Source organism: Eleutherodactylus coqui, chromosome 3, assembly GCF_035609145.1.
Source record: "Eleutherodactylus coqui strain aEleCoq1 chromosome 3, aEleCoq1.hap1, whole genome shotgun sequence".
NCBI classification, from domain to species: domain Eukaryota; kingdom Metazoa; phylum Chordata; class Amphibia; order Anura; family Eleutherodactylidae; genus Eleutherodactylus; species Eleutherodactylus coqui.
This window is the reverse complement of record NC_089839.1, coordinates 280,436,913-280,451,695: the sequence shown is the minus strand read 5'-3', so window position 1 is coordinate 280,451,695 and position 14,783 is coordinate 280,436,913. Positions and strand designations below refer to the sequence as shown.

The window sequence follows — 14,783 nt, the reverse complement described above, 5'->3', positions numbered from 1 at the left end:
ATTGGAGGCCATGTATGCTTAATGAATTAGTCACCATTACAGCAACCACTGAGATTTTAGCACCATCTGGAGAACCACAGTGCACAAACCAATGGACATAAGCAAATAATTTTGAGTTGCACTTAACTCCCAAATGTTTCATTTTCCGAATCTAAAGCCTGGTTTATGTACAGTAACATAAAAAATATGATTGAGCAAAAACAAGCTACAGCGCATCTAAAATGCCACAGTAAAGGTAATTAGCCTGATGCCAGATGGAGGAATACGAGCTTGGTTTGTTTAGTAAGGCTTTAATATCTACTTAATGATGTCGTAAGTTGGGGGGGGGGGGGCTCTACATTGAGAGATATCATTGAGATTTAATAGTATTAAAGCTGCTTTTTGTGGTCTCTTTCTTTGTATTTCGATGTTTGCATGATCGTAAACTACGAGCACGTGGAGCAGCTTTTAAGTGATCCCATTATGTAGCATTTCATGACCAGCTATGTGCCTAGATAAGAAGTTAATGTTCATCCTCCAACACCATTTTGTTCTTCGTCTCTAGCATTATCATGTTGGCTCTGTAATAGTTGTTGGGTTTGCAGTAGTCTAGAAAGAGATGGTTGATCTGTCAATTACAGGAGATGAAACTCGATGCTGCAAGCAAGAGTTTTGAGTTGAAAGGTCTTAAGAAAGGAAACCAGTACAATGTGTTCTTGAGAGCTTACAAAGGAGAACGAAAGAGCAGACAAGTCACCACCACGTTCCTCACTGGTAAGGGTTTAAAAGGATGAATGTTATGTATTGAACGCTCTTTAAAGTTTTTCTCTGGTGCTTGGAAGTCTTTCGAGTCAAAGAATGTTTCTTTTTAAAATTATGTACTACCAATTTTCACCACTTGGTGAGAAAGCTGTTTTACTGAAACCCTGTTGAATGTACATAGAACAGTGGTTTACATAGGACAACCATCATCTGAGTAGTCCCTTGAAAAAATTGCTAGAGTGTATGACTGACAGTGAGCTTTTAAACAGAGCGATTGTTGTTCAATTTCACAATCGCTGAATGAATTGTTGGGAGCATTAACCCTTTCCAATCTACTGTCTGACATCATCCTACATTCTGATTGAAGCTTGTACAGCTCCAATTTTTAGAAGACGTCCGACAGGGTATTCTTACCATCTATTGCCAGCCACTCCCCTGTCGGAGCCTCTCTGGCGCACACACACTGGCTTTAGCCAGCAGATGGCACCGTTGTATAACAGCAAAAAGAGAAAGCCTTTTAGGAGACCCTCAATCCAAAATTGGATTGGAAAGGGTTAATATTGAATAGTTAGGGTGTGTGAGGTTCTTCGGTGGGCATGTATTTGAAGTTTTGACCCTTCCGCAAGCACACTCATTGGTTGCTGACTTCATTGCATGCACATAAACACGTGCAAGCGGTCTTCGAGTGAACACACGCTGCAACACTGAGTGTTCTGTTGAAGGTCCAACCAGCGAGGGATAGTCCCTCTCATTCACTTATATAGCGAGTGTGAAAGACTGAACGATTCTGCATGATTCTCTTTTGAACGAGCAAACAATGCATCTGCCTATTTAAATAGGCTGCACAAGAGCGAACAAACTAATGATTACATAACTTGACGTTCAAACGAGAATCGGCATATCTGAAGGAGCCTTAAGGCCCATTTAGACAAAACGATTATCGCTCAAAATGCGCACAAAAGCCATCTTTTGAGCATAATCGCTATGTCTAAATTCCTGCCCATCCTGCACTTTTCGTGCACTATTCGTTCATCTCTGACTTCAAGCCAGCCTGATGTCAGCGATGAGCCTTATCAGCGCCGCATGCTGAATTCTTAGCGGGATAGTGCTCATAGTATTCTCTCAGCTGTTATCCCGCTCAGAGTTCTCAGCGGAATACCGCTGACAGCTCTGAGGACAAAGCAGCTGTTTGCAAATAACAGCGCTCCTGCTGTCCTCTGCATAAAGCAGGAGCCTTCATTTACACGCTAATGAACTCTTAAGTAGCTAATTAGCTACTTAAGAGTTTATGCAAAGTGATCGCTTAAAACTGTCACTCAAACTGCCGTTTTGAGCGAATTTTGAATCATCTTTCAGTGTACATGGACCTTTAAGTCCCATTGTCTAATTTCTCTACCAGTGGCATTCTTAATCGCATTCCCTGTGGATTGTGCCCAAGTCCGACTTTCCGGCAACAAAGAAAGTGGTGTATATACCATCTACCCCGGAGGAGACAACACACCAGGTGTCAAAGTGTATTGTGACCAGATCACAGATGGAGGTGGATGGACTGTAAGTGATCTATGATTTATCACCTGGGTTGAGTTTTATGTTTCGGCTTCATCTACATAGTTCCGTCATTATATTCTTCATGTTCACTTTGTAGGTATTCCAGAGAAGGAATAGTGGAAAGCAGGACTTTTACCAGCGCTGGAGGGCATATCTAGATGGATTTGGAGATCCCAATGATGAATTCTGGCTTGGTACGTGAAAATGTGGAGATATTACAGTGTGAATATAAATGTATGCCCAGAGAATTGGGACTATATCTTGGCTGGGCGGTCATGTGCCGTACATTGTGCATGTGATCCCTCAGCCACTCACAGGCTTTAGCGGCCATGGAAAAATCATTGCTGAAGCCTTTGAGTGGCTGAGCGGTCATATGCACAATGTATGGCGTGTGCACAATGAACACCATGTGACCACCCACTGTTTCTACCGGATTCTGTGCTGCAACGCTGTACAGGGAGTGTCTGAGATAGGTGAATATTACATTTTTATTAATTTTAAGTCCTTTTCATTATTTTTTTTAAGTCCGGGAAAACCCCTTTAACTTTTCATTACTATACCAAAAACATTTAATCTCACCCATCATGGCAGTTCAGCTAGTTCCGGTAAACAGCCAGTTTGTTTTTCATCCTTAGCTTCTTGACGCTTTCATTTTTGGATCCATCAAAGTGCAACTCTCGTGGTAGCGCTGGCATCTGATAGGGCACAGGCTTAGTGGGATGGCATGATAGGTTGGTGCTTATGCGCTGGTTGCTTTCTAGATTGCCCATGCCTTGAGGATTATGCGGCGCTGAGCAGAGCATCCGGCCAGGGCAGTCAACATTATGTCATTGCAGTGTACATTGCCCTGGCCGGAACAATTGAATGAAGTTGATGTACGGGACATCACCCGAAGTCCCCAAATCATGGAGGATCCAAGTTACATGCCCGTGTCTCAGATCTGAAGATCTAGAAAATGGCTGTAAAGTTTTCATGCTCATTGAATTTAATGGGCAAATGTCCAAAGTGGGACAACCCTTTAACGCTTACACTAATAGGAATTTCTCTCTACATCCACTGGATCAGCACATTGAGGTAACAGGTCGAATGTTCTGGAAAGGTGGCCGATCTTGAGTAATATCAACTATTTTTGTGTGTCTGTGCAGGTCTAGAGTGGATTCATAAACTTGTATCTACTCAAGTGCGCTATGAGTTACGTGTGGACCTCCGGGTTGGAGATGAGTCTGCCTACGCCGTTTACCGCACCTTCAATGTGGGTTCTTCTAGAGACCGATACAAGCTGACAGTTGATGGTTACTCCGGTACAGCAGGTAAAACTGTCACTTCTGAATCTCATTCTTTAAGATCCTACAAAGTCTTCAGCAATGTGTTACAGGTATTACAAGACGCTGACTTCTTCGGCATGTCACAGAAAATACTCAATCAGAATGTCATTTGTGGGAATAATTTGAATTTATGGGTATTCTGAGATACAGTTTTTTTGATCATTTTTTTATTTTTTTGTACAATGCTCTCATTTTAGGTGATGCTCTTAAATATCATAGTGGATTAAAATTCACTACGTGGGATAAGGATAATGACCTTGCACTCACTAATTGTGCCCTGTCACATCGTGCTGCCTTCTGGTACAGGAACTGCCACCTCGCCAATCCTAATGGGCAGTATGGTGATAACACTCACAGTCAGGTATGAAAACAAAACATTTGGCATTATTGAAGTAAGAAATGCATGTATTATTGGGCAGTTATAGGGTTTTTTTTGTGGTGTCAGAACTTTCCTCGTCTGAAGGGGTGATTAGAACAGAGGGGTGGATTTCATCATCAGAGCAGTTTCTGATGCTACTTTTTTGGCACACTTTGGTTCCCTTCTCCAGTTTAAAATGTGACAAATGTATCAAATGTCACATGATGTTGATAAATTTGGCACATCTTTGAATATATCTAGAGATGTGGCGTCACTTTGTGCACCACCCACCTACTGGATTAAAGGGGTTGTCCCGAGGCAGCAAGTGGATCTATACACTTCTGCATGGCCATAATAATGCACTTTGTAATGTACATTGTGCATTAATTATGAGCCATACAGAAGTTATAAAAAGTTTTATACTTACCTGCTCCGTTGCTGGCGTCCTCGTCTCCATGGTGCCGACTAATTTTCGCCCTCCGATGGCCAAATTAGCCGCGCTTGCGCAGTCCGGGTCTTCTTCTTTTCTGAATGGGGCTCCGTGTAGCTCCGTGTAGCTCCGCCCCGTCACGTGCCGATTCCAGCCAATCAGGAGGCTGGAATCGGCAATGGACCGCACAGAAGCCCTGCGGTCCATGGAGACAGAGGATCCCGGCGGCCATCTTCAGCAGGTGAGTATGAAGACGCCGGACCGCCGGGATTCAGGTAAGCGCTGTGCGGGTGGTTTTTTTAACCCCTGCATCGGGGTTGTCTCGCGCCGAACGGGGGGGGGGGGTTTAAAAAAAAAAAAACCCCGTTTCGGCGCGGGACAACCCCTTTAAGATTGTGACACATTTTGCAACTTTTTAAAAAGTTGAATGTCATAACTTCCTCAATGTTTCTGGCCAAGCAGCATGGCACCCCGCCTGTTCTAGACACTTTTGAGAAGTGGAGTGAGAGATGTAACATTTGTTCTTTTTGGCGTAAATCAACAGTAAATCTGTCTAAATTGATTACACCAAAAAAGGTGCAATTTACACCAGAATTTTTATCTTTTCAAAAGCTATAACTTTTTTATTTTGCCATCGACATGGCCATATGAAGGCTTGTTTTTTGAGTGTCGAACTGCATTTTTTTGGGTGTATAAAATGTATTTTTTTTTATAGAGTTATTCATACAGTATAAATGACATGATCATTTTCCACTTTGCACAATACAAACCTTTTTTAAAAATGAAATTATTACATTTCCTGCATCGTCGCATTCAAAGTCCCATAACATTTTTATTTTTCCATGGACGGAGCTCTTTGAGGGCTTGTTTTTTGTGTGACAAGCTGTAGTTTTTATTGATCCCATATTGGGGCACCTGTGGCTTTTTTAAACACTTTCATTGCGCTTTTTTGGGAGGCAAAATGAACAAAATAAGCATTTTGTAAAATAGTTTTTGCTATGCAGGATAAATAGTGTATTCAATTTATTGTACAGGTTGTTACAGATACAATGATACCAAATATGTTTTTTTTTTAATTCATGTAAAGAAGGGAAGATGTGCAAAAAGAGGGCTTATTGTGACTAGTTTTTATGTGATTTTTATTACTAATTTAAATTTATTTTCCATGTTTTATGTCCATGTAGGAGACTTAAACCAGAAAAGCTATGATAATGCATTATAGTTAGAGATTAGTGAGCATACTCGTTAAGGCGATTTACTCCAGAGAGCATCGCCTTTTTCGAGTACCTGCTGGCTCGTCTCTGAAGATTCGGGGGGGGGGGGGGGGCTGCAGGGAGTGGCGGGCAGCGCGGGGCAGCGGAGGGGAGCGGGGTGGAGAGTGAGAGAGAGCTCTCTCTTTCCCCCTCCCAATCCCCTCTGCAACCCCCCGCTCACCCCTGCGGCCCCCCCGAATCTTCAGGGACGAGCCAGCAGGTACTCGAAAAAGGCGATGCTCTCTCGAGCAAATTGTCTTAACAAGTATTCTTGCTCATCTGTTCTGTTCTGCCATGCACTATTGCTATCTGGTGTTATACATAGTTACTACATAACGGAGGGATGATGACATCAGAGAGGGAGTGAGTTCCCTCTGTGAACTTTTTACATGCCGCAATCTACACTTATTACAACGTGTCAGGGGTTAACAGCAGTGATTGGTGTTCTCATCGATCCCTGCTGTTGCATCAGCAGGTCGGCTGTTAATCACAACTGGTTTCCACTGCGGGATGGTGCGGGCTCAGAAGTCAATAAGCAGATCACAAAGGGTTTGCTTGCAGGAGCCTCCAATGAACAACTGTAATCTTTGGGGAAACCTGACAGTAAGGCCTCATGTCCACGGGGTAAATCAGGCCCGCCGCGGATTCTCCATGCTGAATCTCGCAGCGGTCCCTCCTGCCCCGCGGACATGAGGCTGAAAATAAGAATAAACTCACCTGTTCCGGACACTGCGGATCTTCCCTTCTTCGCGGCCTGATCTTCTCTCCGTCACGGCCGGATCTTCTTTCTTCTGCCCGGCGGATGTGCTCGGCACGCCGGAAGCATGCCGCGCACATGCGCCTGGCACATCCGCCGGGCCGAAGAAAGAAGATCCGGCCGCGACGAAGGGAAGATACGCAGCATCCGGAGAGGTGAGTTTTAATTCTGGTACGGGTGTTCCGCGGATCCGGACGGCTTCCATAGGCTTCAATAGAAGCCTGCAGGAGCTGTCCCCACGGGAGACCCGCACTAAAATGGAGCATGTCGCGGTTTTTTTCACGCACGCAGATCCGCACCTGAAGGGAAAAGTGACATCCGCAGGTATTTAACTACCTTCGGGTGTCCAATGCATCCCTATGGGGCGCGGATCCGCGTGCGGGAAAAGCGCTGCGGAGTTTAAATAATCTTTTCCCTGTGGACATGAGGCCTAAGTGTTCAGTTTTCTCCCTCTATTAACTCTGAATTCCCTAATAGCATATAGGAAAATGGGTTCTTTAAACCAAACAATCCCTTTAAATTAACTTTATAAAAATTCTTAAAGCCACCAACAGAGGCCGGCGTCTGAGCTCAGATATTTAGATCCCTGAAAGTCAAACAAATCCTTTATTATCAGCCAAAAGAATTTCATAACAGACATAAAAACCACTCCTATGACTGTACAGTATAGCAGCCTGCGGAGGATGTGTATGTGATGATATACCAAGCCAACAGATGTATAGTGTACCTTCTCGGGAGCATAATTATACATTAATTAGCACACAAAGGAATCCAATTCACACTTCTTGCTCATTAATTACTTTTATAGTATTCGCTCAACACCTGGCTTCTTTCTCAGCTGTTGGCATTGTTCATTGGCCAAGGTCTTACACAAGTTTAGGCAAGATTGGGCATATATAAACAGACCCGTATGCAGACATAGTAAGGGAGTCTGAAAGCAGAAGCAGGGGGTCTTAGGTGCCTAGCAAAGTGAATACATTTTCAGTTTGTATATGTACATAGTTATACAATGGTTTCTCATCAGTGTAGGGCAGTGATGGCGAACCTTTTAGAGACCAAGTGCCCAAACTGCAACTCAAAACCCACTTATTTATTGTAAAGTGCCAACATGTCAGGGGGCGGGGCTTATCACGACTTATGATTTTACCCCCGTCGTTCTTAAAAGGACAAGGCTGTTTCAAAATAGACCTGGTATAGATTTTGACTTCTTTTGGATGCGGAAATGCTATGGAATTTGCCACGGAAATTTCTGCTGAGGACATTCTGCAGCATTTCCACCTCATGTAAACATATCCCAGCAGTGATATTGACCCCCCCCCCCCCCCCAGAGCGGCCCTAGCAGTAAGGGTGACCCCCCCCCCCAGAGCAGCCCCAGTGCTAATAGTGACACCCCCCCCAGAGCGGCTTTAGTGGTTATAGTGACCCCGCACAGCAGCCCCAGTGGTAATAGTGGCACCGCACCGTGGTCCCAGTCGTAATAGTAACATCCCACAGTGGCCCCCCCAGTAGTAATAGTGACATCCCACAGCCGCCCCAGTGGTAATAGTGACACCCCACAGTGGTCCCCAGTAGTAATAGTCACACTTCACAGCGTCCCCAGTAGTAATAGTGACATCCCACAGTAGCCAGTATTAATAGTGACATCCCACAGTGGCCCCCAATAGTAATAGCGACATCCCACAGTGGCCCCTGTAGTAATAGCCCCCCCTCACCCCCGTCTGAGACCCAAATACCCCCCCGCCCCCTCATCTGCTTGGCGCTGTTGCTGCCAGTGATCCCAGGAGCACACTGTGACGTGCTGCCGGACACCTTCTCCCCTCCCCTGCTCTCGCGGAACCAAGTAGGAGATGTCAGAGGAGGGGGGAGGAGGATCCCTGCTGCACACTGACATTACAGTGTGCGCCGGGATCAGCGCCTCTAGCAGCGCTGCTGAGTGAATACCAGCAGGGGAGCTGCGGCACCACTGCCGGTATTTACTAATGTGGTGAGCGGCTGACGGCGGAGAGTGCCAGCTGGGAAGGCTCTGAGTGCCGCCTCTGGCACGTGTGCCATAGGTTCGCCACCACTGGTGTAGGGTATCAATATGATACTTTCCTAGGTCCAAATGGTCCCTCAACGTGTTGATAGGGAGATGACATATGGTGGGTCCTTATAGAAAAGAATGGACCTAGAAATCTTGAGGGAGTTTGGGCGAGTACAGACTAAATGTTCCTTATGGTTTTGTCATGATGTGTTCAATTAATCTTACTTTTACTGTCTGTCTTGGCTTCAGGTAAGGGTGTACTTAGAAGACAGAGTAAGGGTAAGAGTACATGGGGTGGATTTGCTGCAGAGAAATTTCCGCAGGCAATTGGCAAAAATTTGCAGGGTACTCTGGCATGTCCATCACGTGTGCATTTACCATATAATTGAGAATGGGCTCCTCATTATGGTGTTGGGTTTTGACACCCTGGGTAGTAGGCCCTAGTGTTTATTCCCCCCCCCCCCTTCCCAAACACACCCTTTTCATAACCCTTGGGCCAATCATCCCTTTTCTTGTTAACAATTCAGTTCCTTTGCGAGTCCTGCTCAAGTTTTCCTCACTCAGTAGTAAGGAGCTGGGTTCCTTTCACCAAAGGCCTCACAGTAGCTGGGTGGTGTGCCTCCATGGTATGCATACCATTAGCTACTGGGCCAGTAGGGCAGACTACAATTGGATTTGGGACAGTAGTTGTGTTATAGTTGGTATGCAAATTAGAGATGGTACAATGCCTCAGAAATGCCACCTAAAAGAAGGTAGTTTTCCTAGAAGTCAATGTTTGATCTTTCAGTAGGCTGTATAGCATGACTGGTAATTAGAGATGAGCAAGTATACTCGCTAAAGGCAATTGCTCGAGCGAGCATTGCCTTTAGCGAGTACCTGCCCGCTCGAGACGAAAGGTTCGGGTGCCGGCGCGGGGAGCGGTGAGTAGCGGCTGTCAGCAGGAGGGAGCGGGGGGGAGAGAGAGATCTCCCCTCCGTTCTGCCCCGCTCTCCCCCGCAGCTCCCTACCCGCTGGCGGCACCCGAACCTTCCGTCTCGAACGGGGAGATACTCGCTAAAGGCAATGCTTGCTCGAGCAATTGCCTTTAGCGAGTATACTCGCTCATCTCTACTGGTAATCTAAGCCAAAGCCAGAGTCTTCTTCAGAAGGAAAAGATATCCATGTGCAGACAGTTTGAGGGTGTTTCTTTACCAATGTACAGTATGTTTCTGGCAGGCAGGTGTGGATCGGGAGTGATACAGTTTCTCCTTGAAAGCTACCTTCTAATAGGTGGCTCTGCCAAGGCATTGTAACATCTGTCATTTGCATATCAAATTTCCCAGAGGAGCATTGCGTGGCATTTTAAGTCTCCTCACACCTTCTAGTGGTGCCCACAAGGAGAAACTGAACTCTTTATGACTCGTAGTAAAGTTGGGATACACTTGTGCTGAACAGCTCATGGCAAAGGTATGGAGCTAAAGGTAGAAATCTAGACAGGAGAACACTTAAAGGGGCTGTTGAACTTTCAGAATTTTTTAAATAAAAGGCTACAATCGTTTCGAAACAATAAAATTACTGCTCACTAGTTCTTTTTCCCAGTGTCACGGAGTGCTGGCTGAAACTTAGGAACAGGACCAGGGCGACTTCATGCGTCAACCCCGGCATTTGTGACTTACTCAATGGATGCTCACTGTCATTTTGGTGCAGGGCACTGACAGGAGCACCCCTCTGCATATACAATAGATATAAAAAGTCTACATACCACTAATAAAATGCCATTTGAAATGATCCAACAAAGATGGATCAGTTCAGATTTAGTTCCACCTCCAATGTGACCCGTTATCTGTACAATTCCATTGAAAAACAAACTGAAATCTTTAAGGGTGGAAAAAATTAAAAGAAAAGAACTAAAATAATGTGGTTGCATAAATATACACACCCTAAAACTAATACTTTGTTGAGGCACCCTTTGAATATATAACAGCATTTAGTCTTTTTGGGAAGGTGTCTATCAGTATCGCACATCTTGACTTGGCAATCTTTGCAGATGTTTCTAAAAAGTTTCCAAAAGTTAGATAACTACTTTAATTTACTCTTTTAGATCAGTCAAAACTAGAGATGAGCGAATGTACTCGTCCGAGCTTGATACTCGTTCGAGTATTAGCGTGTTCGAGATGCTCGTTACTCGTGACGAGTACCACGCGATGTTCGAGTTACTTTCACTTTCATCTCTGAGACGTTAGCGCGCTTTTCTGGCCAATAGAAAGACAGGGAAGGCATTACAACTTCCCCCTGCGACGTTCAAGCCCTATACCACCCCCCTGCAGTGAGTGGCTGGCGAGATCAGGTGTCACCCGAGTATATAAATCGGCCCCTCCCGCGGCTCGCCACAGATTTATTCTGACAGAGATCAGGGACAGTGCTGCTGGTGCCGGAGCTGCTATAGGGAGAGCGTTAGGAGTATTTTAGGCTTCAAGAACCCCAACGGTCCTTCTTAGGGCCACATCTAACCGTGTGCAGTAGTGTGGAGGCTGCTTTTTGCAGTGTTGCACTATTTTTTTTTTTTGTATATCGGCCGTGCAGAACATTGCGCCCTGCAGTAATTATACATAGTCCAGGGCCAGTAGTGGTGGTGAGGCAGGGACAGAAGACATATATTGTGAGGCAGGGACAGAACACATATATTGTGAGGCAGGGACAGAAGACATATATTTATTGAATATAGGCAGTGGGCCTTTCCAAAAACATTTTGGAAAAAAAATCTATTTGGGCTGCCTGTGACTGTCCTCAGTGTACTGGGTCTGTGCTGGGTGTAGTTGTCCTCCTAATTCATACGCAGCCAGCTAAGTGTTACAGCAGGCTTGCGCAAAATTATTTCCTGGCTCTGCTGTGCGTTCGGTAAGCGAAGTGAGCCTCCAACCACAGGCCAATAAGCGGCACATTTAATTACAGCGTTCTGTTTCTGCACTACTGGTAATACAGCATGCTGAGGGGTAGGGGTAGGCCTAGAGGACGTGGACGCGGGCGAGGACGCGGAGGCTCAAGTCAGGGTGTGGGCACAGGCCGAGCCAGTGCGGTGGCCAGGGGTAGAGGCAGGGCCAGACCGAATAATCCACCAACTGTTTCCCAAAGTGCCCTCTCGTGCCATGCCACCCTGCAGAGGTCAAGGTGCTCTACGGTGTGGCAGTTTTTCACAGAGACGCCTGACAACCGACGAACAGTGGTGTGCAACCTTTGTCGCGCAAAGATCAGCTGGGGAGCCACCACCACCAGCATGCGCAGGCATATGATGGCCAAGCACCCCACAAGGTGGGACGAAGGCCATTCACCGCCTCCGGTTTGCACCACTGCCTCTCCCCCTGTGCCCCAACCTGCCACTGAGATCCAACCCCCCTCTGAGGACACAGGCACTACCGTCTCCTGGCCTGCACCCACACCCTCACCTCCGCTGTCCTCGGCCCCATCCAGCAATGTCTCTCAGCGCAGCGTCCAGACGTCGCTAGCGCCACTGTTTGAGCGCAAGCGCAAGTACGCCGCCACGCACCCGCACGCTCAAGCGTTAAACGTGCACATTGCCAAATTGATCAGCCTGGAGATGCTGCCGTATAGGCTTGTGGAAACGGAGGCTTTCAAAAGCATGATGACGGCGGCGGCCCAGTGCTACTCGGTTCCCAGTTGCCACTACTTTTCCCGATGTGCCGTACCAGCCCTGCACGACCACGTCTCCCGCAACATTGTACGCGCCCTCACCAACGCGGTTACTGCCAAGGTCCACTTAACAACGGACACGTGGACAAGCACAGGCGGGCAGGGCCACTATATCTCCCTGACGGCACATTGGGTGAATTTAGTGGAGGCTGGGACAGAGTCAGAGCCTGGGACCGCTCACGTCCTACCCACCCCCAGAATTGCGGGCCCCAGCTCGGTGGTGGTATCTGCGGCGGTGTATGCTTCCTCCACTAAACCACCCTCCTCCTCCTTCTCCTCCAACGCAACCTCTGTCTCGCAATCAAGATGTGTCAGCAGCAGCAGCACGTCGCCAGCAGTCGGTGTCGCGCGGCGTGGCAGCACAGCGGTGGGCAAGCGTCAGCAGGCCGTGCTGAAACTACTCAGCTTAGGAGAGAAGAGGCACACGGCCCACGAACTGCTGCAGGGTCTGACAAAGCAGACCGACCGCTGGCTTGCGCCGCTGAGCCTCCAACCGGGCATGGTCGTGTGTGACAACGGCCGTAACCTGGTTGCGGCTCTGCAGCTCGGCAGCCTCACGCACATGCCATGCCTGGCCCATGTCTTTAATTTGGTGGTTCAGCGCTTTCTGAAAAGCTACCCACACTTGTCATACCTGCTCGGAAAGGTGCGCCGGGTCAGCGCACATTTCCGCAACTCCAAGACGGACGCTGCCACCCTGCGGACCCTGCAACATCGGTTTATCTGCCAGTGCACCGACTGCTGTGCGACGTGCCCACACGGTGGAACTCTACACTCCACATGTTGGCCAGGCTCTATGAGCAGCGTAGAGCCATAGTGGAATACCAACTTCAACATGGGCGGCGTAGTGGGAGTCAGCCTCCTCAATTCTTTACAGAAGAGTGGGCCTTGTTGGCAGACATCTGCTAGGTCCTTGGAAACTTTGAGGAGTCTACCCAGATGGTGAGCGGGAATGCTGCAATCATTAGCGTCACCATTCCTCTGCTATGCCTCTTGAGAAGTTCCCTGCAAAGCATAAAGGCAGACGCTTTGCACTTGGAAACGGAGGCGTGGGAAGACAGTATGTCGCTGGATAGTCAGAGCACCCTCATGTCTATATCTCAGCGCATTGAGGAGGAGGAGGAGGGGGAGGAGCATGAGGAGGAGGGGGAAGAGACAGCTTGGCCCACTGCTGAGGGTACACATGCTGCTTGCCTGTCATCCTTTCAGCGTGTATGGCCGGAGGAGGAGGATCCTGAAAGTGATCTTCCTAGTGAGGACAGCCATGTGTTGCGTACAGGTACCCTGGCACACATGGCTGACTTCATGTTAGGATGACCCTCGCGTTACACGCATTGTGGCCACTACGGATTACTGGGTGTACACACTGCTCGACCCATGGTATAAGGAGAACCTTTCCACTCTCATACCCGAAGAGGAAAGGGGTTCGAGAGTGTTGCTATACCACAGGACCCTGGCGGACAAACTGATGGTGAACTTCCCATCCGACAGCGCTAGTAGCAGAAGGCGCAGTTCCGAGGGCCAGGTAGCAGGGGAGGCGCAGAGATCAGGCAGCATGTACAGCGCAGGCAGGGGAGCATTCTCCAAGGCCTTTGCCAGCTTTATGGCTCCCCAGCAAGACTGTGTCACCGCTCCCCAGTCAAGGCTGAGTTGGCGGGAGCACTGTAAAAGGATGGTGAGGCAGTACGTAGCCGATCACACGACCGTCCTCGGTGACGCCTCTGCCCCCTACAACTACTGGGTGTCGAAGCTGGACACGTGGCCTGAACTCGCGCTGTATGCCCTGGAGGTGCTTGCTTGTCCTGCGCCTACCGTCTTGTCAGAGAGGGTGTTTAGTGCGGCTGGGGGAATCATCACGGATAAGCGTACCCACCTGTCAACCGACAGTGCCGACAGGCTTACACTCATCAAGATGAACAAAGCCTGGATTTCCCCAGACTTCTCTTCTCCACCAGCGGACAGCAGCGATACCTAAACAATACGTTAGCTGCACCCACGGATGGAAGCATTGTTCTCTATCTCCATCAAAAACGTGGACCTTTTAGCTTCATCCATCTGTGTATAATATTCCTCCTCCTCCTCCTGCTCCTCCTCCTGAAACCTCACGTAATCACGCCGAACGGGCAATTTTTCTTAGGCCCACAAGGCTCAGTCATATAATTTTTGTAAACAATTTTTATACGTTTCAATGCTCATTAAAGCGTTGAAACTTGCACCTGAACCAATTTTTATTTTAACTGGGCTGCCTCCAGGCCTAGTTACCAATTAAGTTACATTAACCAAAGCGATTAATGGGTTTCACCTGCCCTCTTGGTTGGGCATGGGCAATTTTTCTGAGGTACATTAGTACTGTTGGTACACCAATTTTTTGGGGCCCTCGCCTACAGTGTAATCCAATAAATTTTTTGCCCACCTGCATTACAGCTGACGTTACATCAGCTGTGCTGGGCACTGCAGTGGGATATATTTATGTACCGCCGGTGGGTTCCAGGGAGCCACCCATGCTGTCGGTCCACACGGAGTTGTAACTACATGTGTCCACTTCTAAAGAAACCCAGTCTGACTGGAGCATGCAGTGTGGGCCGAAGCCCACCTGCATTTAACATGACATTACCTCAGCTGTGATGGGCAATGCTATGGGATATATTTATGTGCCGCCGG

At 47.7% G+C, this 14,783-nt stretch overlaps 1 protein-coding gene across 1 annotated transcript in view; it reads left to right on the top strand.

The window, feature by feature from the left end:
• LOC136621778 (tenascin-N-like) overlaps window positions 1-14,783 on the top strand; it is an 81,162-nt gene that overhangs the window by 50,715 nt on the left and 15,664 nt on the right. The window contains exons 10-14 of the mRNA XM_066597496.1: window positions 621-753; window positions 2,141-2,292; window positions 2,387-2,483; window positions 3,435-3,599; window positions 3,812-3,975. Of these exons, the coding sequence (XP_066453593.1) occupies window positions 621-753; window positions 2,141-2,292; window positions 2,387-2,483; window positions 3,435-3,599; window positions 3,812-3,975 (711 nt within the window). The remainder of the gene's footprint in view (window positions 1-620; window positions 754-2,140; window positions 2,293-2,386; window positions 2,484-3,434; window positions 3,600-3,811; window positions 3,976-14,783) is intronic.